Source organism: Fusarium musae, chromosome 1, assembly GCF_019915245.1.
Source record: "Fusarium musae strain F31 chromosome 1, whole genome shotgun sequence".
In the NCBI taxonomy this organism is placed as follows: domain Eukaryota; kingdom Fungi; phylum Ascomycota; class Sordariomycetes; order Hypocreales; family Nectriaceae; genus Fusarium; species Fusarium musae.
This window is the reverse complement of record NC_058387.1, coordinates 3596880-3624650: the sequence shown is the minus strand read 5'-3', so window position 1 is coordinate 3624650 and position 27771 is coordinate 3596880. Positions and strand designations below refer to the sequence as shown.

At 48.6% G+C, this 27771-nt stretch overlaps 10 protein-coding genes across 10 annotated transcripts; 7 read left to right on the top strand and 3 right to left on the bottom strand.

Moving 5' to 3' along the window:
* Positions 1 to 220: 220 nt before the first annotated feature.
* On the top strand, positions 221 to 1467 carry J7337_001098 (uncharacterized protein; the record flags this gene model as incomplete). The annotated part of the gene is made up of 2 exons (XM_044818842.1): positions 221 to 623; positions 701 to 1467. 2 exons carry the CDS (start codon positions 221 to 223, stop codon positions 1465 to 1467), a joined length of 1170 nt encoding a protein of 389 aa, XP_044686544.1.
* Positions 1468 to 2215: 748 nt separating this feature from the next.
* Positions 2216 to 2870, bottom strand: TVP23 (Golgi apparatus membrane protein tvp23; the record flags this gene model as incomplete). The annotated part of the gene is made up of 2 exons (XM_044818841.1): positions 2216 to 2373; positions 2474 to 2870. The coding sequence occupies 2 exons, from the start codon at positions 2868 to 2870 to the stop codon at positions 2216 to 2218; spliced, it is 555 nt and encodes a 184-aa protein (XP_044686543.1).
* Positions 2871 to 3636: 766 nt separating this feature from the next.
* J7337_001096 (uncharacterized protein) lies at positions 3637 to 4533 on the top strand (the record flags this gene model as incomplete). Its single annotated transcript, XM_044818840.1, has 1 exon — positions 3637 to 4533. The coding sequence occupies one exon, from the start codon at positions 3637 to 3639 to the stop codon at positions 4531 to 4533; it is 897 nt and encodes a 298-aa protein (XP_044686542.1).
* Positions 4534 to 9866: 5333 nt separating this feature from the next.
* Positions 9867 to 10680, top strand: J7337_001095 (uncharacterized protein; the record flags this gene model as incomplete). The annotated part of the gene is made up of 5 exons (XM_044818839.1): positions 9867 to 9886; positions 9939 to 10011; positions 10131 to 10237; positions 10313 to 10536; positions 10592 to 10680. The coding sequence occupies 5 exons, from the start codon at positions 9867 to 9869 to the stop codon at positions 10678 to 10680; spliced, it is 513 nt and encodes a 170-aa protein (XP_044686541.1).
* Positions 10681 to 11244: 564 nt separating this feature from the next.
* Positions 11245 to 12173, bottom strand: J7337_001094 (uncharacterized protein; the record flags this gene model as incomplete). Its single annotated transcript, XM_044818838.1, has 2 exons — positions 11245 to 11800; positions 12121 to 12173. The coding sequence occupies 2 exons, from the start codon at positions 12171 to 12173 to the stop codon at positions 11245 to 11247; spliced, it is 609 nt and encodes a 202-aa protein (XP_044686540.1).
* A 1597-nt stretch (positions 12174 to 13770) lies between these two features.
* On the top strand, positions 13771 to 14912 carry J7337_001093 (uncharacterized protein; the record flags this gene model as incomplete). The annotated part of the gene is made up of 4 exons (XM_044818837.1): positions 13771 to 13811; positions 13948 to 13966; positions 14040 to 14370; positions 14449 to 14912. 4 exons carry the CDS (start codon positions 13771 to 13773, stop codon positions 14910 to 14912), a joined length of 855 nt encoding a protein of 284 aa, XP_044686539.1.
* A 5136-nt stretch (positions 14913 to 20048) lies between these two features.
* Positions 20049 to 21167, top strand: J7337_001092 (uncharacterized protein; the record flags this gene model as incomplete). Its single annotated transcript, XM_044818836.1, has 3 exons — positions 20049 to 20479; positions 20603 to 20939; positions 21030 to 21167. 3 exons carry the CDS (start codon positions 20049 to 20051, stop codon positions 21165 to 21167), a joined length of 906 nt encoding a protein of 301 aa, XP_044686538.1.
* A 904-nt stretch (positions 21168 to 22071) lies between these two features.
* On the bottom strand, positions 22072 to 23230 carry J7337_001091 (uncharacterized protein; the record flags this gene model as incomplete). The annotated part of the gene is made up of 3 exons (XM_044818835.1): positions 22072 to 22343; positions 22398 to 22744; positions 22806 to 23230. 3 exons carry the CDS (start codon positions 23228 to 23230, stop codon positions 22072 to 22074), a joined length of 1044 nt encoding a protein of 347 aa, XP_044686537.1.
* Positions 23231 to 23651: 421 nt separating this feature from the next.
* J7337_001090 (uncharacterized protein) lies at positions 23652 to 24140 on the top strand (the record flags this gene model as incomplete). Its single annotated transcript, XM_044818834.1, has 3 exons — positions 23652 to 23663; positions 23882 to 23938; positions 23991 to 24140. The coding sequence occupies 3 exons, from the start codon at positions 23652 to 23654 to the stop codon at positions 24138 to 24140; spliced, it is 219 nt and encodes a 72-aa protein (XP_044686536.1).
* Positions 24141 to 24592: 452 nt separating this feature from the next.
* On the top strand, positions 24593 to 27517 carry PRP16 (DEAH-box RNA helicase prp16; the record flags this gene model as incomplete). Its single annotated transcript, XM_044818833.1, has 2 exons — positions 24593 to 24618; positions 24667 to 27517. 2 exons carry the CDS (start codon positions 24593 to 24595, stop codon positions 27515 to 27517), a joined length of 2877 nt encoding a protein of 958 aa, XP_044686535.1.
* Positions 27518 to 27771: the final 254 nt, after the last annotated feature.

The following is a 27771-nucleotide window of genomic DNA, read 5'->3' as shown; positions in this document are numbered from 1 at the left end:
TAGAGTCTGACCTGGACTGGCCTGACCACGCTCGACAAACAAGTATAAACGAGTATCAACGAAATCGAACGATTCTCGACAAAGGACCCGGTCTTGAAACTATTTTCAACTTCAACGTGCTTCCCTTGAGAAGTGGACGAGAGATCTAAAAGAACCTGTTTGATTTGGATATACCACCAATCGCCAACACATACATAACTGCTGATCTACCTACCCCAAGATGGAACAAATAGCCAACCAAATTGATCGGGACGATACGGGCGATATTGTGAAGGACATGCAAAATGCCCCTTCTTCTACCAATATCAATTTTCCATTGTCCTCCAGCAGAGGCGACTCGGACGGTGTTGTTGGCGGCTCAGGCAACGGCAACACAGGCGTGGGAGGGGGGGGTTCGAGCTCACAGACCAAAGTCATTGTCTTCAACTCGACAAACTTCGAGGACGGTTATGTTTTTCAGCTCAAGGATAGCGACCAGAACAAAAAGATAATCGGCTTTTCCAAAACCGACCCCAAAACCACTCTCGATGTGGTCCAATGGCAGGTTATCAACGACGAAAACATCCAGGCTTTGGGTGATGCCGAATTTAGCGATGCGAAGGCCCAGGGACAACTCATAGATGGTACGTATCCCTTGCTCAGAATGCGTGCGACACGCTCTTGTAAGATCTTCAAGTTACTGATACATTATCTAACGTAGTGGGCAACAATTCTGTGACGCTCAACTTTACTGGCCAAACCGCGAAATATTACGGAAAAGAGATGTACATCCAAATTGACTGGAAGAAGGACGGAGCTTCAGGCTCCACCAAAACAGAGCTCTTCACTGTCACCAATACCGACAACACAACTGAGATCACTGAACTAGACACCCAGCTCAAAGAGGATAATAGTCAACAGGGGACCTTGGAGTCTACCGCTTCCTCATCCTCATCGGCAACAGCCACTCTTTCACCTACGTCGACTTCAGGGGCTGAAGAGAGTTCCGGCGGCGGCGGGGGGCTCTCAACCGGGGCAACTGCTGGCATTGCCGTTGGTGCCGTCATTGGTGGTCTTCTAATCATCGGTGCTCTGGTATGGTTCTTTCTTCGTCGGCGTCGACGCAGCAAGAAGGCTGGTGATGAGTATGTCACACAGCAAACATACGCAGTGGACAAGGAAACTCATGGCCGCGCTACCGACTCACCCAACTCGCCCTACTCAGATGAAAACCATATGCAACCTGTTGCTCTCGGTAGCCTCGACCGAGATCGTGGTGTCGCTCCAACTCCTCCACCCGGCGCCGTGCCTCGTTCATCCATCGGGTCCCATGATCGTGCAGCACACAGCGGTGCTCAGACACCCCAGGGCATGCCCTCCAACGTGGCTCATTTGGTCGAAGATGGTATGACAGTCGATGAAATCCGAAGATTGGAGGAAGAGGAGCGGCAACTGGATGATGAAATCGAGCGTGCCGCAAGACGTTAGTGCCACCTCGCATGGGCAAAAGCCATCTGTAGACCAGAGGAACCCAGGTCCCGTTGAAGGCATTGACTCCTAATGCGGGTGTCTAATGCGGGTGTGTTATGGGGTTTGGAGTTTTGGATTTTATTATATCTTGTTCTTACGCTTTGTTTCTTGGGTCGCCTACGTAGCCTGCTTAGTTTTGTCCATCGTAGCGGTGCTGTGTATTCTCGGCTTGCTGACGGCATAGCTGGTCCGTTATTGATCAGATGCAGGCCTACCCAGAGAGGTACCACAGGTTTCTTTTGACATGTTGACAAAGGCTCTAAACCTTTCACGATATCTTGCATCAAGTTTGCTCGTTACAGCGGTCATGGAAACATGGAATTTGGTGCTATCATAAACACAATTAGCGGCCAAATGTCGAGAGCGTCAAGCAATCCTTATAGCGAGAGCGATTTAGTTAGGTTGTGCATGATTGACCCCAAAACGGTAACTGATCAAGCTATTATTCATACATTTCTCACCCACAGGCGATGTGAAACTGCAAATCGTCGTCGAAAACTCGCACCCAGTGATCAAGAAACCAACCCTGCAATTTTAATTTACAATTTCAACGACTCATACCGGGCATCAATGTCTTCCTCGCAAAGCCCTAACACAAAACACAGGCCAAGTTCCCCTTTTTTGTCCAGTCAAGGGGAGTGACGGTTAGGCAAGATTCGCTCGGCTTCGTCCATTCGAAGCCCACTCCTCGCTTTTTTCTTTTTTCTTAGCTGCGAGAAAACCAGTTGCTGACCATGTTGCTTGCGAGGCTTCCGGCCAGATTGCCAGTTCCAAAAGCGCTTCCAGCGATGCTGGAAGCGTTGCTGAACTTGTCACATCGCGAGAAGGCTAGAGTGTTCATGATGGTGAGGACAAGAGCAATAACTAGTAACCAAGTGTTAGTGGCATGCATTGAATCTGGCATAGATACAAAGTGTGCTCTTTGTATTTGAACCAGACTCGAGGGGTATTCTATCAAACGTACCAACGAGGGGCAACCACAAGAACTGCAGTCGCACAAGAGCAAGAATAGCCATGAGAACCCACAACATAGGTTGGATATACAGAGCAAGCCAGAAAAAGCGGCTATCAGTCGGGTTGACAGTCTTGGTACCTGGCTCGCTGCTCTCAAATACCCACTGCGACTCTCCCGTTTGGGGATCGACCTCATTCCACCATCGCAGACCTACAAGTCGACGACCGGCAATGTTCTTGATGTAGTAGAAGTCGGCGGCGAGGAGGAGAATCGTAATGATGAAGATCATGATCCTACCAGGAAGATTAGTGCTCTGCGCGGCTGAAGAGGCCTGAGGGACGATACGCACATGCTTTTTATGATCCACAGACCGAGAAAGTAGATCAGGACACTTGCTGCAGGGCATTAGCAATTGCGCTCAGAAGGAATGCCGTGAGAGGCGCACATATCCGGAATCCAAGAAACGTGAGCAGCGTAATAGGATGCGCGCTGAGACGCCAGCTAAGACTGCCCGGCGCGGGCTGTGGTTGCGTGGCATCCATGATAGCTAACAAGTCGACGTAATGAAGAATAGGTAGCTCGTAGTATCTAGGTATATATTCCGTTCGGAAACTGTCCGTGTTCGATTCGATTCGTCGAGAAGGAGCGTCGTAGTTGGCAAAGGGGTTTGTAGGCGACAATATGTACTAACAAAACGTGGAGCTTTGAAGCTACCTGTCACTCTCAGAATTACTGTGTAGGCTGGCCTTCTATCAAGCCGCGCAAGGGATGGAGCATGATCCGCGACAGCCAAAACCCCTGTCATTGGTTTAGGCAGGCGGTAGGAAATGGCAGATTCTGTCTTATATGATAGGACGTCATGATCTTGAGCTGCTGTGGGTGGGGCCCCGACCTAGGTACTCTCTCCAGTCGGCGTATAAGCCGTGATAGCCCAACGCACCTTGGTCTTTCAGGATATAACCATCATCTACAAGCGCAGCTCATATGAGCAATTGACAAATATTTGTGCTCGTATCTGGTAATTCATAAAGACCCACGAAATGGCTGCCCGGTCTCCATCCGTTATCCGCCGCTCTTTGCTCTATGGTAAAGCAGGACTCCTCACTCTTGATTGAATGCCGAGCGAGACTGACTCCCCCCTCCCCCCCTCAGTGCCAGGCTCATCGCAAAAGATGCTCGCCAAGTCTCTCGGTCTCAAATCAGACAACGTAACTTATGACTTGGAAGACTCAGTTACACCCTCTCTCAAAGATACAGCCCGCAATCAACTGCGCGAGCACATCTCCTCCCTCAAAGCTCGGCCTTCTGGCATTTCTGAGCTGGCTGTTCGCATCAACGCTGTATCCACCCCTTTTGCTCTCTCAGACTTGACCACCATCGCGCCACTGTCTCGTGTTGACGCTATCGTGGTTCCCAAGGTCAATTCTGCGGCTGACCTGACATTTGTTACTGATGTTCTCCGACATGTCGCTCCAGAACGCCACACATCTGAGGCAGATAACCCAATTAAGATAATAGCTCTTATCGAGTCAGCTCGTTCCATCATGGACTTGGCTCAGATATCAAAGGCATCTCCCTACCTGAGTGGCTTCATCTTCGCAGCCGAGGATTTCGCCCTTGATCTCTCGCTGACAAGGACCCCATCTCTGACCGAGTTTCTCTACGCAAGATCTGCTATAGTCACTGCAGCCCGGGCAGCCGGACTGCCAAGTGCAATTGATCTAGTTTGCACCTCCTATAAGGGAGAACAGGGGCTGAAAACTCTCGAGGAGGAGTGCGCTGGGGGAAAATCTATTGGCTTCAACGGAAAGCAGTGCATACACCCAAGCCAGGTCGAAGTCGTCCAGCGTATGTTCGCTCCAGATCAAAACGAAGTTGAATGGGCTATTAGGATTTCCATCGCTGATGAGAAGGCTTCGGCGTCCGGTCGAGGCGCCTGGACCATGGATGGTAAAATGATTGATGCTCCTGTTGTTGGCAAAGCAAGTGCTGTCATAGTTAAAGCAGAACAGTGTGGCATTGATGTTCAGTCCTTAAGAAACAAATGGAAGGACCAAGAACCCGAGTAATGAACTCTAACCTAGCTACGTCCCGCTATACCAAAGATTCAAGACAGGAGTACATCATCCTAAAAGTGATTAGGCCTCCAGAAACCAACCATTCTCGCATCAGATACCCCATGCTCATCGTGATAGTTTCCTCCCCAGTATAGACTTCGTTCATAACCTGTTTGTTCCCAATCTTCTGCCATGACCTGGTTCGCCGATATAGACCCTTCATCAAAGCTTGAGACTATGCCGTGTAAGCTCTGCCGGATTGGCTCATCATACTCTATATCGCTGCATTGCGACAAATCCTCGCTGTTGTCCATTTCGAACAACTCACTTTTGGCACATTCCTCTATATCGCTGACGCAGCCAACACCAGCAGACTGCTGCGAGTTGTCCCACTTCATATTTACTTCGCCCTCGATCCGTTGAATGAATTCTTGAAATGTCTCACTGTCTTCGCAGTAGTCTGGCTGCGTAATTTGCCTCTTATCATGCTGTATGTCTTGGTGGTCCGAGTAGATTTCTGAGTGTACCGTTGGGAAGACGGCCGAATCGAGTCCTGTACTACTTATATGCCCGTTAAGTGGCCGGCATGCTTGTTGAAGGCCTGGAGACCCTGGAACTGGTATCCTGATATCATGGGACTGCAGTCCTCGGTGAGCGAGCGAATCCTTCAACTGAGATTCGTTTTTTCCTGTGGAGTCTTGGTGGCACGAGTGCTCACCATTGAAATCCTCCGCTATGAGACTTGGAAACATAAAGTCTGGCCGATCATTTTGCTCGGTATAACTATGGCCTCTTTCTGAGATTCGAGATAGCGGGCGACCCCGACTATTAGGAGTAAAGATAGTCTTCATACCTTGGGGTTGTTTGATACGTGGTTCCTCAGCAATACTGTGCGTATGATTTTCAGCTCTCGATGTTAGTACTTGAGGTTGAACTTGTGGAGAGGTGTTGCAAATCGGAACTGGCAATTCTTGTTCGTATCGGGAGCACGGTGCTTTAGTAGGCACTGGTGCATCTTTTGCGCCACCATTCAGATGAAATTGTGTATTCTTTGTGGCAGCTTGTATGCTTGGTCCGAGAGTTGAATGCCCGCTGCCGTCGGCCATTACCCTTTTATCCTGATACGTCGGGTTCTTGCTTGATTGTTTTTTTCCATTCATGCCAAGGCAATCGTGATGCTCAATATTTGGCTCCATAGTCCTATGAGAAGTTGTTTCAAGAATACCTGTGCCATCAAAGATGCCTGTCTCAATAAGCCTCTTGAGCATCGCTTCAGGGGTCTCGCAGTCAGATGCTTGAGTGGTTTCTGTCAACAGTAAAGAGCCACTATGGGCCTCAAACCCGTCCTTTTGTTTGTTTTGATGATTTCCCGGAGAAAAATCATCCGCAAGGCTTTGTACTTCTCCCTCTTCATCATTTGTTGTGGCTTTGTGAAGTTCCGTGGCGCTCCGTGAGGTATGGCTGCTATTTGAAACATCATCTTGGCCGCTAGAGTTCTCACTTGTACTATGCTGGGGAATCTCGTCTGCTTTTCCTTTTCCACCGCATGTTTCAATAAACGTTATATCGTTGAGAATAATACCAGCCCCTATGTTATGATGAGAAAAGACTAAATCGAGCCCGAGAAGTAGCGTACCTCGTCCGTATGTTGAGGATCGACCGTTCAGGAACAGTCCAGCAGTAAGATTGGGCCTCATCTGACAAAACACATGAGTATTAGTTTACTCGGTATGGAAAATCCGCTCGATTCTGCCTCACCACTTACCGTCACTCTTGTGTTTGGGATGGCACCAGATGCAAAATTGTTCATAATATCTCGGCTTGCTCTAATCTCGTGCTTCTTTGAACGTGACTTTTTTCTCGGCCTCTCTCCTTCGCTCTCGGTCGTGGTATCCCTCTTCCCCCCTGTATCTTTGGAAGTATACCGGCCTGGGCGTGTTCTCCTTCTTGGCTGTCTCTCGAATAACGTTTTGCTAGATCTGTCTTCATGGGAATTCTGCGTAAAACGTGAACGAGATCTGTTCCCGTTCTCTTTGTCAGACCCTATGTCAAGACTAGGCTCACGTGGCGATTCTGAGTAACTGTCGTTTTCAAGTAAATCAGACTTTGGAGAAGGGGACCGTTGATCTAAGGCTCGGTTTCTTGAACGATGAGACTGGTGATGATTCCGAGATATCGGCACAACAGAAAGATCGTGAGGTTTCCAGTTTGGTGTGTAATCATCGTCCAGGTTTTGCGTGAATTGCGGTTCCGAATCTTCGTGACCTGCATAATCATGGACCTTGCTCAGCCAAGCCTGAACTGTGTCAAGTCCGCTCAATTCGACATCTAGGGAGTAAAAATTTGGAGTCGCCGAGACCCTGTGCCGGACCTCATATTGGCCATTCGAATGACGGCGATTGCGATGAGGTATCATCTAGGCCAAGCTTCGGAGAACACAATCTGCAAGTCTCTTGTGAGTCACGGAAATACATTTGCAGGTGATCAGGCGTTGAGGGGAGGATATCATTACATGGTGTTAGTTTGCAGCCCAAAGATAAGTAAACATGATACGAGCTCAGCGCCTTCCGCGCAACGAGTCTGGATATTGAAAAAGGTAGGTGCTATTACTACCACAAACTTGTAAGTCATAGGTAAGGTACCTTAGGTAGGTAGGTAAAAGAAAGGCTTTTAATCTCTTCCGACCCGTTCCTCTAACTTTAAGCATCTGAGTACTGTCCCCAAATAAGTACTATCTAAATGTCGTTGTCTTCGCACGTTTTAAGAAAGCCTTGATATGTTCTCGTTGCCGATAGTTCGTTGAGGTCGCTGAAGCCGATATACTCCTTTTGGCTGCCACATCTTTGAGCGTCTTTTATACGCTCGCTTCCCCAAATCTCTACTCTAGGAGTAACCATCGTGCGGCTTCTGATTCCTAATCAAGAGGTATTATGCGAATTACCTGTCAGATCTAAGTGATGGGCCCTGATCTTGTTTACGAAGGCTGCTTCTTGGCATTGGTGCCTCAATCGACTAAGCCGCTGCCAAGGTAGCATCGCATTGATGCTTAATCTAGCGTTTCACCACGCTACTGCATATCCGTCAAGGCAGCCGCTGTCACGGCTGGTTTAGCAGAGTTACCTATCCCTACCTATGTATTTCCCGCATTTCCTTGTTGAAACATTCAAGCAAGTGGTACTGCGAGCAGAAGAAACTCCGGGATACCCTTAGTTGCATGTTTCGTACTCGTCGTTACGAAGACACGGAATCTCGACACGCTGCACGTTTCACGGTGTGGGATTAGTGTGTATCTTACACAGACAGATTCAGATCCATGCTGCATATGGAGTACTACTGTCCTACTCTTCGGAGGAATTCAAGAACCCGGAACTACATTCTACACAGGTAAGTCATCGAGCCATGAAGAAGGAAGAAAAAAAGATGATTAATGATTCAGGGCCGGCTGATATATACACAGACATCAGATCTTCATTTATTCTATGATCAAACCAGGAAATAAATATACTGCGCATGAAATTCCTCAATGTCACAACGTCTTGCAAGCCTACCATGTTGGTAGGCTCGCTTGGCCCCTGAATCAACCCTCCACCTTAGTGAGAAGGAGGGGCAGCACGTGTCGGGAACAGGTGTTTGGTGAGGCGGGGCTTCAGTATAACACCCTGAAAGGAGGAGCATCACCATCGCCAAGAGCATGGAACGCTACTTTAAAAGAGCGTAGGGTCGTGGTGCATGGTCTTGGTATTCTGCGTATGTATATAGTGTCGAAGTGGGAAATGTCCCGTTAAAGACTGCAACGTTGGATGCCAAATGCCCTGCAACAAGCAGTCTGATATATATAAAATACCAGTAAGTTCACAGGTACCAACCGCCAACCCAGAGTTAACGGAGGAGGACCGGGATATTGGCTCAAGTGGATTGAAGGGGGCTATGCAAGCGGCGAATTGAAGAGTGGCAGTATGATGAGAAGGGGGAAGATCGTCAGACTGTTATGCTTGACTTAGGGGCAGAATGCGGTTTAAGCCTAGGCGCGGTGCTTGGCTTTGATGGTTATGGGGAGAAGTTTGGACAAGATGTGGAGGGCCGTCGTCATCACAGGCCCGCACGAGCTTGAATGAAGCTGATGGATGCCGCCAAAACCCTCATGGCCACGGTGAGGGTGGTGGGTTAGGTACTGTAGTGCACCTAGTGCACCCAAACTTGGACTGCCCCTGTGTTTGCTTCTGCCGCCCAAAGCTTGTTTGGAGAAAGCTTCCCCTGCCAGAACCGACTCCGAAACGTCCTGACCAGACACCCTTGTCGTCTGTCGCGGCGACGGTACGGAAAGGTGCAGTCTATCAGCACTGCCTCCACGGATGTGCCCACCGGGAACCTGGGATCGACGCGAGGAGGGAGCTTGGCTTTGAATTATGAATGATAGTGGAAATGAAGCAAGCGCCATCAATTCGAGTGATGGCGATACACTTTGGGTTCATCTTGTATGTAGAGAAGAAAGCCTTGTTGAGCAGCGAAACATGGCGTCAAATCAACCGATCCAAGGTCCCTCGCCAGACAGACATGGGCAGAACGAGATATTCTAAAACACCCCTGGCAAGCATCGTCATTCAACGCCGCTGCCGATAGACTACAGAAACAACGTGCCTGCCGTGCCTCCAGCTCGCTCACTGCATTGTGCTGCAGCTGCAGGGTGCATACATATAGATACATACATACATAACATCGACAGTCACGTTCTGCCCGCATTTTATTACATTACATGCTCAGGACCCCTCTCATCCATCCTTGGACCTTGAACCACGCCGTCTAGTGAATATAATAAGCTAAGCTAAAGCTACCTTACCTATTTGTTGCCCGGCTTTCTCTATCTTTGCTTTAACTTCATTACATCCGCAACCTCTTCCCGTTCTGAAGCTCCACCTTCATCTCTCTCCCTGCACCTCTGCTCAACCACTTGTCAACTGGTTGTCCTTGATAATTAGCGCAAGCGCTCAGTTTCTTGAAGAGCAAGATCAAGCCCTTGAAAGACGCAGTCACCAATACCGAAGGCATCTGCTGCAATAAAGGTGCGCTCTTTATCTCATAGTGCCCCTCTTACCATCCTCACTCTGCATAATCTGTGTCTACCTATAAGAGCGCGCGCCTTTCTACCCAACGACGCGCGGCATCTTGATCACAGAGATTAGCGACCAGGATTCCGGGGAGGCTATCAACGACTCTGTTTACTCCGTGGATTCGATCCTGTGCGAGCCTGCTCCTCTGCGGCGCATCTACAACCATCGTGACAATCTTGTTTTCAGTGGTCTATCGCGAACACAAACTGACGTCTGATCTAGAACCCACGATCCAATATGTCTAAGCTTTTCATTGGGTTCGTCTCAGGCATCTCTTGCGGCTGCACCATCTGCTAACTCCCGTTCAAGTGGCCTAGCATGGCACACAGAGGAAGCTACTCTGCGTCAGAAGTTTGAGGAGTTCGGCCCTGTCGAAGAAGCTGTAGGTAACTCTGTTCCTTTCTCTCCTTCAAGCAAAGCGCTCTTAGTTCTGCATATCTGTGGCTCTGATGCGGGTGTTTGTTGGACCATAAGATCACTTCTAACGATGGATATGGAAAGGTGGTGGTCAAGGACCGTGATACCGGCCGCAGCCGTGGCTTTGGATTTGTGCGATACACCCAGGAAGGCGATGCTCAGAAGGCCATCGCAACCATGAACAATGTCGAGTACGAGTCACTTTTGTTCCTCATTTCATGGCGGATCTGCTATCTCATTCCATTACAGAATCTAACCATATCCAGGTTTGACGGACGAACCATTCGAGTTGACAAGGCATCCGACAATGGCCCCCGAGGCGGCTTCGGCAGAGGAGGTGGGTACGGGCGAGGCTTTGGGGGGCCGGCTCCGTACGGAATGGCTCCGCCTGGACACGGCTACCAAGTCCCTGCCCCGAACATGTATGCGCCTATGCCTTATGGCCGGGGATACCCCCCTCCCCAGCAAGCCTATGGCGCTCCTCCCCAAGGTAAGCTGAGAACGAATCATGGAGGCAATCCATAACAATGCTAAATTTCCTATAGGATTCATGCCTCAGCAGCAGTTCGGGTACCCTGATCCTTCTCAAATGCCTCCCCAGCAGCAACCCCCTCAGGGTGGAAGGGGATATTAGATGACGCAACTTAAGGCCGGATTGGAGTTACACATTGCGCTCGAAACGTTATCGACGGGGCCTTGAGGATTGGAAATTCTAATGGCGGTTGACTTCGATGACTTCCGGCTCCTGGGCTTGCGGATTCTCTGTACGACTGGATGATAAGGTCAGGCATTGGTGAGCATATTGAAACGCAGAATTATACCCGGGCACTTAGGTTGAAGCGTGGTTTTTAGGGGGCATGGTATGGCATTTGGGCTGGTATGGTTTGCCATCTTGACACGGCCGTTTTACGAATGAACCTTGTGCGAAAAAGTGATGGAGGATTGCCTCTGTAGGGCAAGAACAAAATTGCGAAATGGCGCTGCATGCGACATGTTCCTTTTGATTACATGTGCTTTGATACGTGAATGTCGCTGGCTAACCGAGACCGAAATTGGTGACAGTTGTGGAGCGATGACATGAAGCTTGAGGAGCGGCATCTAGCTGCTCATTATAAGAATGCTATTCACCATGAGGATCTATAGTCTAGTTATATATGCTTGCTGAGGTTGTCTGTGTATTTGATGCATTGCCCGTTTCCTAGTGATGTGGCTCTTCGATTTCTTCTGCTTCTTCGGTACTGTGCTTTTGTTGATGGACTGAAGTCGTCGGGTTGCGGAGTTTAGTTTCGTCCTCACAATTCTTCTCAAGTTCCCGGACACGGCGGGCCAGATCATGGATGTGATGATCGCCACTATCGGGAGCAAGCTCACTGAGGGCGGTATCGAGACTCAACAGGTAGTCTTTGTTCAGGCCGCTGGGGCCTTGACTGCGGAAGATGTGCTCGGCGAGCTCCTGGGGCTCCTGGGGACCGACAAATTGCTCATTATCTGGGGTTCCGATGTAGACCAGAGTGCGAATAGGGGGGGAGCCATCGGCAGGATGGAATGGAGCGTAGTGAATGGTGTAGCCGTTGATCTCACGAATATCGAGATACTCCTTGACTTCGGTTACTTTCTCGGGAATGATACGATATGCAACCCCCCAAACTCGCTCTGGAGCAGAGTCGTGACTATCAGTTAGCTGTTCCCAGTAAGATCTCTCGATCAAAGTGACGACCCGTCCGGGGGCCTCAGGAGTGCCTCTATGGTCCTCACTATGATCGATTTTAGTTAGAGTTTCACATCGGTTGTTTGAAGGTAACTACCTAGCCTGGGAGGAATGTTAGTGGAAGTATTTACGACATGGGCAATGAGGTGTTTTACCTGCCAGAATCGACGAACATAGCCATCTACCCATCCAGCAATTCTACGGTCTAACGGGCAAGATCAAATGTCAGCGCAAAGGCCATTGAACGTGCAAGACAGGCACTGATTGATGATTTACCAAAGTGTGGCGGAGGCTTCCATATCAAGCTTCTGTGAAGGACATTAATTACGGAAAAAAGAATCTGCTGCCATTGAGGTCTCGGCATACCCGTATCCATATAACCAGAATTCGGAGGGTTGTGATGAGTCTTGATCGGGCATTGTGAAAAGGAAACAAGCTGGGAACATTAATAATGCATTTGTATCTTTGTTGACGACGTTCACTTACTGGGCAGGCAATTGTCTATTTAGATTGGTTGACTGGGCTTGAGAGTACACAAGACGATACGGTCCAGCTGACAATTGATCTTGACGAAGTGATTCTTGCCGAGTTTCAGAATGATCTCAAGACCTAACCTCGCTCGACCCAAGGTATAGAGACTATATTGAAGACGGGTGTACACACCTAACGTACTGAGGTAGTGGAGGTATATCGTGTCTTGTCCGACTGATGAGGTGATAGCCACTAAGAACGAGAGGAGGCTTGCAAGCAGGGGTCAGAAAAAACCATAGAACAATAATGGAACATATTTCTCCTTCTCATCCCCTAGGCTCCATGCTCCCCTCCGCGCCTCCACTGGGATACTCGATTCTAGTGGCTGAGGCTTTTCTCGGGTTCAAAGTGGCTGACTGCTCCCTTTTTCGCATCGACGTCATTGGATCCCATGGCCCACATAACGGACGGGACCACTGCTGCCGTGTCCGAGAACCTTACCCAAGGGAAGGGTCCTTTCTTCATCTGGGCTGTCCCATCTATCAGACCCCGAAAATGAAAGTGAGGCCCCTTCTTGGTATGATCTTCGATGCTGATATCTAATTTTAGCTCTCCGGTGAGCACACCTCCTGTCTCTGATTTTTAAAAGTTACCAGGACTATTTGCGATTTGCACAGTATCTATGTATCTGTTCAGTACGTAGTGAATTGACTATCCGTATGTACCCTACCTACCTAGGTAAGGTAGGTAGGTAGCTACCTAGGTACGGAGTAGTATACGCGAACTGAAAATTCCCTAGAAATAAAGGGTCCCGACGCCTTGGCGCGGAAGGACAAGGAGCAAGTCAGGCTTTTTTATCCCAGCGCTATCCGTAGTCTCATAGCTACTAATCTTCCCTGTCCCATATCAGATAAGACCACGGCATTTTATACCCGATAACGAGGGATGATATGTATCGAGTCTAGGAACACTGAGTCTTTTCATCATTGTCAATGGCCTCTTATTCGAATACCTAGGCTTAACTCTCAAACCAGTACTTGCTGTACGAGTGAACAATCGTTTCTTTGAAATATCAGTCAATTGTACTTGGTTAAGTCATGAGATGTGAGGACAAAAAATCTTGTCTTACCCAAACTTTCCCACTATCAAGACCAACTACGGATACTCAGCCACGCTCTTGTGCTCTGTTCTCACCCTGCGCTCCACCAACCAAACGACACTGCCCCGCGCTGGAGATTCCCCTGGCCTGGGGTCAATCACTGTAGGTAGGTAGGGTAAGGTGAGGTGAGGTGGTGCAGCCATAGGTACCTTAGACTGAGATACGTACGTAGTAGGCCAGGTAGGACAACCAAGGTACTAATTAACTTAACTTAACTGGGTGGCCTTCCAGTTACTTCTTCAGCCGCGCACCAAACCAACTCAGCCCAACCTTCAAAACCCCCTTCACACGCAACATCTCCTTTCTCTATCCTGGCTTCTTCATAAGTCTCTCTTTTCGTCTGAGTTGGAACTGGAAAAAGAAATACACAACCCCCCGCATTCATCATGGCCTACAACCGCCCCTACGACGAGGATGCTCTCCCTAGGTATGTCCCATGCTTCAGCCGAACTGCCCCTCGTCTCCCCACGTATTTGTCCATTGCGGCTCTGCGATTGCGGTTCGAAGCTATGGGTTGACACACGTCACGATGCAACACAAAGCTGACCATGTAACTTGCACAGATTCGCTGAGCCAGAGCCTGTATGTCTGAAATACACGCACCGTTAACGTTATCACAACGTCGAGAAGCTCAAACTGACCCTGCGCCCCTCAGAAACCAGGACAGTCAAGGACACCTGCCCCGCAGCAGCACCCTCCTCCTCAGCAGCACCACCAGCAGCAACAGCAATACGCCCCTCAACAACAGTATCACCACCAACAGCCTCGATATGACAAGCCCCTACCTGCTCAACGAGATGCGCGATCCCATTCCCTAGGCCAGGGTGCTTACGGCCATATGTCGCCGCCCCCAAACCCTGGTGGTGCTAGGCCACAGGCTCATAACCGCCCTGCTCCCAACTCACGACCTCCTCCATCGCCTGGTATCGATGGCAGTGGTTCAGACCCTTCACTTTTGCCCCTTTTCCGCGCCGTAGACAAAGATGGTAGGTTCTTCCGACATCATAAAACATGCACGGCACATCGGCCACGTTCTTAGCAGTTGCTGACTACTCCCTGGTTAGGCACCGGCCACCTTTCCGAGAGGGAACTTTCTGCCGCCCTTGTCAACGGAGACTGGACCGCCTTTGATCCTCATACCGTCCGCATGATGATTCGAATGTTTGACTCCGATCGAAGTGGCACTATTGGTTTTGAGGAGTTTTGTGGGCTGTGGTCCTTCTTGGCTTCGTGGAGGACTCTATTCGACCGATTCGACGCCGACCGCAGCGGCAACATCTCTCTATCCGAATTCAACAACGCACTTGTAGCCTTCCGATACCGACTCAGCCCTCAGTTTGTTGAGTTACTCTTTAACACCTATGATAAGAGGAATGAGGGGGTAATGAGCTTTGATCTCTTTGTTCAAAGCTGTATTTCCTTGAAACGCATGACAGACGTGTTCAAGAAGTATGATGACGATCGCGACGGCTACATCACCTTAAGCTTTGAGGATTTCTTGACGGAAATCCTTAAGCAGCTCAAATAGGCGATGTATAAGCGTCAAGGCTGAACTACTATATGCCGGAAGCCAGCACTGGAGCTAAACTAAACATTGAGGGCTCTAGTCGTCATGTGGATTTGATTTTCGCATTCTGAGGGAAGGGATAAGCCATGCATATATGTTGTAGTGGAATTTACGACAGATACAGCCCGGGCTGGGCGGTTGGGGAGGGAGGTGTTAAGATGTGATAGCATGAACCAAAGATACCCTAGGTCGAGTCTCCGGATCCTGGCTTAGAGACCGAAACTTACCTTAACATCAAACATGAATTATATTGCTTAGCATGTTTCTTTATGACCACTGCGATTCCATGCGACATGATGTCTCAAAGTACAAGGCTGGCGCCGCCCAGGCGTCTTAATAGTAGCTTACTTATACCCAACTCAACAGAACATATCCAAATGTTTCGACTTGTAGATGAGCGCTAAGTGACTCCCGTTAACGGTGAAGGAATAGCCTAGCAAGGAAGTCACCTTTGTTGTTGTTTAGATTTGATTAGGAGATGTGAAATCCATGATAGTATCCTGTGCGGAGTGATTCTTCCAGGTATCCTAAATGACATTACATTTATTTTAACTAGAATGACATAGCAAATGAGTTATCGAGACGTCACGAGTCGTCACGAGTCGTCAGAAAAATTTCAGGTCTAAACATCAGCAAATACCAGAGTTTAACAATGAGCACCTACATTTTACTTACATAATGCTGTCCCCAAGTCGTCGATTGTCATCTGGCTTTGCCATCGCGGAGACTGGGAGAATGTTAAGAACTATCACCCTGAGGTTCAAGACTGTCTCAGAAACAGTTACGGTGACCGAATTTACAAATACGATATTGTGTATTTTGTTGTTAGTTTACTCACCCAGCTATCCTTGTTCTCTAGGACCATCCAATGACAACGAGGAGTTGTATGGTATGATCAATCTGCGCATGGCCGTTGCAAATGCGACTTGAATATTCTCAATTGTAAAAGTGTGATCCCTCAAGTGGTAAAAAACCGTGTCTGAGAACGTGTCTCTATTCCAAATTAACTATATTAGATATGCCAAGGCGATGCTGCTGACGAACCCTCGATAATCGGGATAAAGTTAAGTGAACAAGAACGGTAAGCAAGGCGAGGGTGACATTTGTTATTGAGACTCGATGCTGGCAAACTTTCCAGTGTGTAGACCTAAGTAAGTGCATGGCTTAGACATATAACAAGGCCAGCAAACCGTGAACATCAGCCAAACTAGTTCGCATACTGGTAGAGCCAGGAACAGGCTATGGCTACCGTAGTAATTATATTTTTCCAACACCCATCAGGTGAAGTTTTTAGCCGATAAGCGCAAGCTTCCTCGGGTGCTTTGTTGACTCTGTTGACATGGATATATACCTGTTCCAAGGCTGTTGTTCCTCTTTTTGCAGTCATGGGACCAGCCTGACTTGACCCGACCTTACAAACAAGGGTTGCAACTTAACAAGGAATGCATCGTTTACAGCGCTTGGCCGTCACAGCTCGTGTGTTGGGTCTGATTTGAGTAAAGAGTAGGCCGTGTGCTGCAAAGAAGATTTTAGTGGTATGGTCAGAGTACTCGGTGCGCCTTACATCTTTGTTACCGCTTATAGCATGTACATAACTGAAAGCACAATTGCTCTTGTAGGTCGAGCAACTACCTACCTCATGAGGTACTTGAAAAAGAAGCAGTTGGCCCCCACATGGATATGCTCACCCCTTGACAGAGCTAGAGCTCTCGACCTGTCCCATACCCACGGAATCGTCGACTTGGAAACTGTGGTGTAAGATATCAGTTCAAATCCGCTATCCAATTGTTTTTTTTTTTTTAAGGTTAACCAAAGGTCTGAGCCCAAGTCTTTTTCTACATTCGATCAGTGTATGTAAATGCATATTTGAAGGTTATGTTAACGATTGTTGATGGTAAATTTCGCGGTTCTGTTATGGCGCGGGGTCACCGCCTTCACAGGGTCTGGAAAATAGAACCGGACTTATCGACCTCGAGTTCTGCAACGCTGGTTGGTTGTATGAGCTATCGTATCGAGCCCTCGCGACGCTGTCTTGCTTCGGCGTAGGCGTATTTTGAGTCTGTCCATGTACCTTCAGTTGGTCCTGCAGATGAAAGCTACAACCTGCCCCTTCTTCCGTTTTCGCGGCCATGCGCCCATGTGACAAAGCTTGGGTGTTTCAGAAATCAGAATTCACCGCCTTCCAAGTAGATGTGAATGGCATAGCGTGCGTTACTCTAAGTCGAGCAACTCGGTCGAGGTGGAAGACCCTTTAACGGACTGGCTGCGCACGCCCGCCGGTTCCGTACTGTAGGGTGACAGGCGGTATCCCCTGGCTGGTGATGTCACCGTCTCAAAAAACCCGGGAGCGTGGTGCAGGGCTTGCAGGCGTTTAATTCTCCATCGTTCTGAAGCTGAGTCAAAGGCCGGCTCTCAATTGTCCGTTTATCATTGGGTCCTTTGCAACTTGCATTCTCAACCTCATCTTGTAAAGACAATATGCTCCTTGAGGCATAGATGGGATACCCCTGAAGCCAAAGCGAGGTTTGAAATTTTGGTTGGCTTTGAGTTGAGGACTCCGATGCTGACTCTGTTGACGTCCACGCCTGCGTACCACCGAATCTCAAACGCCACATCAACATTCGGATTCTAGCTCTGGATTAGTAGCTGGCGTAGGTGAAGGCTTGAGCTCCAGCGTAAGTGACGACCGTTCTGTGTTTAGTCGAGGTCCCGTGGCCATAGCCGTGGCGAGAGTCATGCACAGGTACTTATCATGTACATGTGATAACTACATCCGGAGTTGGCTTTGGAACGGTATCTGCGAGTGGCAGTTGGCCATGGGCTTCGGCCCCGCCGACCCTGGTCAAGTTTGACATGGTCAACCCTCCAGACGCCGGCCTTTTTCTTGCGACATTGATTAGGATCTGTCGCAGCCGGATAATTGCTGAAGCCGATAAAAACAAAAAGAAGCTCAAGACACAAAATACGATTGGTAATGATGTGGTGCAGAGAGGTGGGAACCTCTGTACGTATGTATTCATGCTATACTTTAACAATTTTATCAGCACTACCATATCAGTAAAAAGAAAAGATCTTCAACAAACCTGAGCAAGGGACCAGTTCCACCATTGGAGCTTCCCCTGCACGTTCTAGGGAGCTTCTGCAGCTTTTACAGGCGGCATTCTTTGGGTCAAAGGCCTGGTTCTTGACCTCCATCCGTCCAGAGAAGAGCTCCACGCCGTCCACCCCCCTCTTCTCACTGCCTTCACCCCTGTAGCCCCTCTCGAGTCATTGCAATGGTAGCCAGTTGATTTGTTCGCGCAGCGCTTGGGCCATGCTCTGGTGAGCTGCTGATGCTTCTGTGCTTGGAAGCTGTGCTTCGCTACTGGATGTTACAGACGCTTGGAGAATCTTTTTCTGGGAATGGCTGTGTCGCTACAGAGTTTAAGAGTTTGCAAGATCGAAGCTTCATCAGCTTGCTCGAGGAGCCACAGGACCTTTACCATGTCTGACTGTGGCCATACAGAGCTCATAGAAGGATGGAATGGAAGCTGGAGAAGGTTAGAAGACTGTTAGACAGCTTTTTGTAGCCGCACCCCAGAACTGTGCGACAATACTATTGGCCCCGGAGATCAAGTCGTTCGAGGCAGCTGAGATCTCCAGTAGTGGAGGCGAAGCGCAAGGCATGGCTTTGCAAGCAATGGCATGGCAGTCAGAGGAGGAGCCCAGAGCTCAGGTTGTGGTCCCTTGTCAAGTGAGCAATGAATGGACATTAAACCAGACAGAGAGTCTTGTTTGCGCGGAATCTTTCGCTACTGGCCTTGATTCTGTTGCCCACACGCCCTCTGCCGCCAGAGTTTTTTTTTGCCTTTGGGTACCTAGTTGTTGGTAATTTTTTCATGCCCTCTGATATTTTCCTTGCGCTTACCTTTTTGTGAGCTTCTTCGTAATATTAGAAATTTGTACAGTTGTCGCAAATATCTGGATGCTGGTGCTGGTGATATGTGAGCAAAGCACATTCAATAGGTACTCACCTACCTCAGTTTACCTAGGTCCAAGGTCGGCCAAAGCTCTCATCCAGATCTTCGAGCTCAGCTTCCCTCGGCAGCACCGCACACCACACACTCAACGACTCACACCCTCCTCTTGCCTCTCTCTGGCCGTTACCTTCTTCGCTATTGCGTTGTTGCTCTTATTACTCACTCACACGCTTTACCCAAAAGGCGTCTTTGCCTCCCACCTTCTTCCGTCTCTTCTTTTTTTTTCGACCTCCCAAGCTCCTGTCATCTTTACTTACCTGCACCTACCTACCTCTACTTTCTTCCTCCCACTCACCCTCCTTCCCTCCATCATCCTTCTTTGCAACCCACCTTTTCTCCAAAGAAGCGACCTTCTCGATCGAATATTTCTGTTCGCGCCTTATCCAACTTAGACTCTTCAACATACGGTTATCGATATTCTTAAACAGAGATTGGATTCATCGCTCTCTCAGTAACTGCCTCCATCACCACCTCAATCGACGCCCCAATCGTGTACGCAACCACTGTCGCATAATTGGCCCAATTTCGAAACGGTTCCCGTAGCAAAGCTTGCCCATGCTCAGAGGCAACTCATTTCATTGTCCATGAGCTGCGCTTTGAAATGTTACGGTTTTTGCATAGCTTCATTGTCACCAATTGATCTTCTCGTTGAAAGCTGAGCTTCATCGCTATCATCTCTTATCTCGCTTCTCAGTCTCTTATCGCTATAGTACCCCCCGCCAGCAAGCCATCACGTATGGTGGGGTCAAGATGCCGCCTCGATCATCTTTGACGTCGTCTTTCTCTATTACAGACTCCAACAATGAGGTAGTCTGCCCTCTTCGCAACCAGGATGGCTCCAGCTGTCGCAAGAGATGCATTGGTGTAAGTCCTTGGGTCTTGTCTTCGTTAGCTGTTCTGCCCTGTCTTGCCCTGCAGCCGGGCTTGAATTGCCATTGCTGCACCCACCCATCTTACATCGTCATGTCTTACCACCTGCCGCACTTGTTCCCAACTGAGGAAGCACGCTCCCGTAACACCATGCAACGGTACCCATTCGATTCTAAATGTCCAATTGCAGGAAAAAAGATATCGTTCCATGCAGGAGCATATCCGCCGCGCACACCCCGAGCACTACATCTCGAAGCTTCCAGCTACAGAAGAGAGCTTCCTGTTAATGATTAACACTCCACCATCGGAGCGACGCCCTTTAGATCAGACCTCAGCTCCAAATGCTCAGGGTTTGTCCCACTCTCACTCCAGCCTGCCCCCGCCCATTGACCACCTTCAAGGCTTTCACGAGCGACACAACTATCATCGCGACGAGTCGAGTAATCCGGGCACTCCGCGCCTTCTAGATGATTTCAGTAATGGCGGGCCGGTTTCAGGCCCAATGCTTGGCACGGCCAGTGCCGCTGCTGCCCTAGCCGAACTTCATGGCGTCAAGAGTGAACGCGACATGGACTTGGACGGTGTGAGTGAAGTGCCCTTAAAAGAATTCAAATCATCGCCATCCAGGGCTAATGATGCGTAGGAATACTATTCAGACATGGATGTTCGACGTAGGCCACGGACTTCCATCGAGCTGCCGCCTCTCAATCTTTCCAATCATGATATTACTAGCGACCCTTATTCATCTGCCAAATCTAATAGACAGCGCGACTTTCTCCCTTCCATTCTTGCAAACTCACCACCTGGAAGATCCTCAACACTCCCACCTCTTCAGCGTTCTGTGGGACCTAATCGGCCTCGCAAGCAGTCTGTTACAAAGCGAGGGCGAGAGCCTCACCACAAAAAGAAGAACTCTAAAGGTTCTGCAACTGACTGGCTACGCCGAATTCAAAACGAAGAACGATATAGACCAGGTAATGATCGGAAGGCTTTGTCAGCAGAACCATCCGCAGACTTCGGGAAGCGGTGGGAAGATCTTATCGATGCAGCTGATCAAGCCGCTTCTGCTGCTGGTGATATAGACGAAGACCGTACTCCTGTATGTGCACCTACTGACGATAGTCGCCTTTTCACTGTTGAATTGACTAACAGGCTCTCAGGTCCCTCAGTCGCCTGTTTCAATGCATAGATCATCGTTACCGCCCTTTTCCCACCAGCCTCAATTTCAGCCGGCCAGTTACCAAGCCTCGCCTCTCCAGCAGGCTCTCACGCCTCCATCATATGGTCAGGATGCTGTAGAGCCATTTCCGTCCGTGGAGAGTGGTGAAAGCGGCGACAACTTTCATATGGGAACCCGGGGGCTTTCTGATTCGTCACCAAGATATTCGGCCCAGAATATTCAGATATACTGCGCTGCCTGTCAAGGATTCTCTCTACTCAAGGATTCGTATGCATGTACCGAATGTATCTGTGGCCTGTGCCCAACTTGTGTGGAGGTTCTCATGACAGAGCATGGAGCAAGAAGGAAGTGTCCCCGCTGTGCTACAATTGGCGGGCGGTTCAAGCCTTTCCAGCTCGACATTAGATAAAGGGTTTTCCGAAACTCACATTCCATTACATTGGTCAAGATTTCACGCATGGGTTTCTCTGACGGTTAACATTATACATTGGGTTTGGCGTTCTGGCATATGACGGAAGTCAAATGATCTTGCACATGAGCAAGACGGAAGGCGAATTACGACACGGGATCGATACCCATTGTGCCAAGCGACTCAATGTTCATTCATTTCAATGTTGGGCCTTTCCCTGCACACTTGGGAAAATTGCTATATATGGGACTTGGGTAAAGGAGTTTTTGCTAAGTGCTTTTTCTTGTTTTATTGGCCGTCTTCTTGCGACTATACAGAATTGGACGTCGGAGCTTATCATTGAGGATTTCTTTTTAGGACTATTTTTTTCACATGGTCAGATCGTTGGATCAAAATGCCCCCACCACTGTCAATCGTTACAGGCTAAGTAGTCAATATGAATATGAACGCAAGTGTTCAACGGAATTGTTATGGTTACACTTACAAGATTAAGGTGCCGGTTATAAATGATTATCTTTGTGCTCATAAGAAGGCGATGCGTCCCATGTGTGTGAATCCTTAAACCGGTACAAAAGAACTACAAAACCAGAACCATCCAACGCCACAGATAAATAGAGACCATACGTATCTCAACATTCCATACTACTTCTTTCCTTCCTTGTCTTTCTTCAATAAAATATCTCTCATCTGAGCTCTGGCGTTACGGCTGCCGCCGAGTTTGGGGCCTTTGAGTACTTCCTCGGTACCGGCGCGGGTTGTTTGGTTCGTTGCCTTCTTTTTGCGAAGCTGTCGTTCTGCTACGTCCTCAAGGAATTGCTGCCGGAACTCCTCGGCGAGCCGCGCATCAGCGGCACCATCCTGATCGGCAACTGCATTGTGACTGTTTTGTCCTGGAGTCGGTTCGTATAAGTCGACTAGGAAACATGATTTAGTAGCTAATTTGAGGGACATGGAAATTAGGGACGTACGTCTTGTTTCATGAAGGATCTCGTCAACGATCTGATCTCGTTTGAGGGCGTCACTATCTCGACGGTTTCGCGGACGCCATGGCGTGCCATCCCTTCTAAGTCTAGGCTTCTTGGCTCTTGGACCGCCGTCTGTAGAACTATCTGCCTGAAGAGCGTTCTCACTTCGAGCAGAATGGTCTTCGAGACTGATCTCCATCAACTGGCCCTGCATTACTGCACGTCTACTCTCGTGGTTTGTTGTTGTTGCAGAAGGTTGCCGAGCCGGGTCTGATGCAGACGCTGATAAAGTATTCTGTGAGGTGTTTCCGCCCGCGCGATTATATAATCGGGATTCTATGTAATCCATCCTTGAATGATTAGTTATTGCATGGTGAGGAAGAATGACAAAGACGGTGGTCCTCAACGTACATATGCTTGTCATTAAGATCTGTAAGTCTTCCCGTCTGGTGGGTAAATCTATCTGCAACTCCTTTCATGATGGGTTCGTTATTTGAAGTATCATCTGCGTCGTGTGGAATAAGAGCACGCTCGTTGTTCATATCGTCGTCTGGGCGGTTTGTGTTTCGAAATGCGACACCTCCAAGTCGGGCTCTTCGCGCATTGCGCAGCTTGAGCGCAGCAGCAACAGATTCTTCTTCATCTTGGGGGCGATCCGATGAGGCCTTTCGGGTGAGTTCGTGACTGGGTTCTGATGCAGACGCAGTAGGATGTGATGATATTGTTTCTGCGACAGAGGCGTCATCTTCCTGGACGCGTTGGCGATAGGCTTTTCGTTTTTTGCCAGTGCGGAATCGGACTGGCTCTGTAGCCGGCTCCGAGGAGTGGACTTCCATAAATATCTCGATGTGTCTGCGCGCGGGCCCTGTAACAAGTGATGTCTTCGCGCTGCAAACAAGGGATAAAGGTGCTGGTTTAGTCAGTGGAAACGCACGGATTTGATGAGTGACATCAGTGGAGGTTTAGAACTCACCTTATCTTATCATCATCAACCTAAGCTCAACGCCCATGCACCTTCCTTCCATTGTAAGCGACCTATTAAACCCGACATATCTATCCGCTAGGAACCTAGAAAGCAAGCAATTGACATAAAGGTTAGATCATATCTCACAGGCGAAGAAAGTCACCGTGTTTTCATATTTATCATTGATTGCTAAGAAGCTCTAGCTCTTCTCCAACCCTTCCCAAGCATCAAGCTTGACTTTTATTCTACAATAACCTTAGTATATATCGCCTATTAAACTGTGACCTGCTAATATGCCGAAACGTGTGAGCCATCTTTCACAATGATTATGAAGCCAGAGCTAACCTTTTAAAAGGTCTATTTTGCCGTTGAGGGACGTGTTCAAGGTATGCCTGTTTTTAACATGTTATGTAGTATTCACTCAAACTGACGTCATCTACCCAGGTGTTGGTTTCCGGTATGGTTCTTTGAGATAACAACTCCCGAGGCATCGCATCTGATGCATAGCAGGTATTTTACTCAGAAGAAGGCCCAAGAGTACGGAGTGACGGGATGGTGTCGAAACACGAAGGATGAAAAGGTGCATATATGCCCCCGGCAAGTTGGCTTTGGCTAATATAGAGCTTTCATAGGTCGAGGGCGAGGCTCAAGCCAGTGAAGAAATCCTATCGAAATTCTTCAAGGATGTAGACAATGGCCCAAGATCTGCTCGTGTAGTTAGAGTCTCCCAGGAAGTTCGGCAAATCATCGAGGATGAAAATGACTTTGTTGTTACTCGTTGAAAATTGGCAATAACGAGGCCTGACACAAAGCCCATACAACAAAATCATGATTAAAGTCGTCCAATACTTGTATCAGTGTGTTCCACCGGATATAATCTGTGTTTCCAGAAAGGAATGCCGCAATATCACGTACTCGTGCACTCAATCATAGCGTGGACAGAAAGGGGTTTCATCAAGACGAGCCTCGCATGTTACCATGCCTTAATTGACTAAGCATTGACATTATGAGACACAAAAATATCATATCCTGCGATACATCTAAAGCTACGCTAAAGGACTTGCTTCAACAAATATGTGATGTGTTTGAATTCTTTGTCAAATTTCGTGCATTCTTATTACCAAGAATCAAATCGTAGTATCCACGTGATCATTATCGGCTTGCTTATCTGGGTCTAACTCTTCAGTCGCAATAAAAAGTCCAAGCATCGACAGATAACTTACAAGTCAACACAATGGCGGAGGATCGAGAGTACGATGGGTATAACCCAAATCCAAAGAGGAGACGACTTGATACACCTCAACAAAGATTCCAGAATGATTCGCGCGCCTCAACTCCCCGCAGGGCACAATCGCGTTATGCTTCTACACCACCGCCCCGAAATATAGGACCGACCGAGGAGGATTCGAAGGCGTTAGACCGAGACTGGTACGGAGGTGATGAATTTGGCGGTCACAGTTTTGGAGATGAAGCCCATAACCCATTCGCCTCCTACGACTCCTGGGAAGGACAGCAACAGGAAACCGCCCGACACGAAAAGATGACTAGTCGTTTCGACGCGCGGCGAGACCAGAGGAACCGAGAGAATGATGCTTGGGAAACGAACCGAATGCTGCAATCAGGCGTCGCGCAAAGACGGGGTATGACATCCGACTTCATTGACGATGATGACTCGATTAGAGTTCATCTTCTGGTACACGATCTACGGCCACCCTTTCTGGACGGACGAACTATTTTCACAAAGCAACTAGAACCAATTCCAGCTGTCAAAGATCCTCAGAGTCATATGGCCGTTTTCAGTCGCAAGGGCAGTAAGGTGGTGAAGGAAGCAAGGCAGCAGAGAGAACGTCAACGGCAAGCCAAGGAAGCCACAAGCATGACCGGAACGACTCTTGGAAACATTATGGGTGCAAAAGAGGAAGACGGCGATTCTGCACTGCCAGTACCTGCTGAGGATAACGCCGACCCGAGTGAGCGCAAGGGTAACAAATTCAGCGCACATATGAAGAAGGCCGATGGCGCGAGTAACTTCAGCCAGAGCAAGACCTTACGGGAGCAACGGGAATATCTGCCTGCATTTGCAGTTCGTGAAGACCTTCTCAGTGTCATTAGAGAAAACCAAGTTGTTATCTGTGTTGGTGAGACAGGTTCTGGCAAGACGACACAGCTGACGCAGTTCCTCCAAGAGGATGGATATGGAAAGACGGGCATGATTGGATGTACACAACCGCGACGCGTGGCTGCAATGAGTGTAGCCAAGCGTGTTGCTGAAGAGATGGAGGTTGAGTTAGGAAGCACGGTCGGTTATGCGATTCGCTTTGAAGACTGCACCAGCAAAGAGACTGTCATCAAATACATGACCGATGGTGTTCTCTTGCGAGAATCCCTCAACGAGCCTGATCTAGATCGATATTCATGTGTCATCATGGACGAGGCCCACGAGCGTGCCTTGAACACAGATATCCTAATGGGTTTGTTCAAGAAGATTTTACAGAGGCGTCGCGACCTGAAGCTCATCGTCACTTCGGCCACCATGAACTCGAAACGCTTCTCAGACTTCTTTGGTGGTGCACCTGAGTTCATCATTCCTGGACGAACTTTCCCAGTCGACGTCATGTTCCATCGGTCTCCCGTCGAGGATTATGTGGACCAGGCAGTTCATCAAGTGTTGTCAATTCATGTTTCAATGGGCCCTGGCGATATTTTAGTATTCATGACAGGCCAAGAAGACATCGAAATCACTTGCGAGCTTATCCAAAAACGACTTGATGCCCTCAACGACCCCCCAAAGCTGAGTATCTTACCAATATACAGTCAAATGCCTGCAGATCTGCAAGCAAAGATTTTCGACAAAGCTGCGCCTGGTGTCCGAAAATGCATTGTTGCCACCAACATTGCTGAAACTAGTTTGACGGTCGATGGTATTAAATACGTCGTGGATGCTGGCTACTCCAAGATGAAAGTCTACAATCCGAAAATCGGCATGGATACGCTTCAGATCACACCCATCTCGCAGGCCAACGCCTCGCAACGTTCAGGACGAGCCGGTCGAACCGGGCCTGGAAAGGCCTTTCGACTGTACTCAGAAAAGGAGTTCAAGGAAGATCTGTACTTACAGACTATTCCTGAAATCCAGCGCACGAACCTTGCTAACACTGTCTTGATGTTGAAATCTCTCGGCGTCAAGGACCTCTTGGACTTTGACTTTATGGACCCTCCTCCGCAAGACACTATCACAACATCAATGTTTGACTTATGGGCCCTTGGTGCGCTTGACAATCTCGGTGAGCTTACTGATCTTGGAAGGAAAATGAGTGCTTTTCCCATGGACCCCTCGCTGGCCAAGCTTCTCATTACAGCGGAAGAATATGGCTGCAGTGAAGAGATGATTACCATTGTTTCTATGCTGTCCGTGCCAAACGTTTTCTACCGACCGAAAGAGAGACAAGAAGAAGCTGATGCTGCCCGCGAGAAATTCTGGGTGCATGAGTCAGATCATTTGACATACCTACAGGTTTACACAAACTGGAAGGCCAACGGTTACTCCGACGGTTGGTGTGTTAAGCACTTTCTGCACCCGAAATCTTTGAGGCGGGCCAAGGAAATTCGTGAACAGCTTTTGGATATTGTCCGTATGCAAAAGATGGAATTGACAAGCTGTGGGATGGACTGGGACATTGTCCGCAAGTGCATTTGCTCGGGATACTACCACCAAGCAGCCAAATACAAAGGCTCAGGCGAATACATCAACCTGCGCACCAACCTCGGTGTGCAGCTGCACCCAACAAGCGCATTGTATGCAGGGCACCCACCGGATTACATCGTTTACCACGAGTTGATCCTCACTTCCAAGGTCTATGTTTCAACAGTGACAGCCGTGGACCCCCACTGGCTTGCAGATCTCGGTGGTGTCTTCTACTCGGTTAAGGAAAAGGGTTATTCGGTTCGGGATAAACGAATCACTGAAACAGAATTCAACCGAAAGATGGAGATTGAGGCCAAGATGGCTGATGACAAGCGGAAGGACGAGGAAAGGAAACAGATAGAAGAAGATCGGACTCAAAAGAAGAGCAAGAAGATAGGGGCAGACGGTAAGAAGTTTGTAACACAAGGTGCAGTCAAAAAGCCTGTCATAAAGAGACGCGGTAGGGGGTTTTAAGCGGCGCCTCGGATGAGTTTCTATTATTCTAACCTAGGTAAGCTTGGTTCCTTGTAGCTCTATAGAGCCAGTCATTTCAGGCTCATGGTCATGTCTTGATAAATCATAGCATAGTTCTCACTTGCCTCAGTTCTTAATATCATGGTATAACGGTTACTCGTAGCCTTGTGAAAACCTTTTGACAAGCCATATCGGTATCAAACAAGTGTTAGCTAGTTTCTTGCACTCTCAGGACAGACTCATAGAGCAAAGCA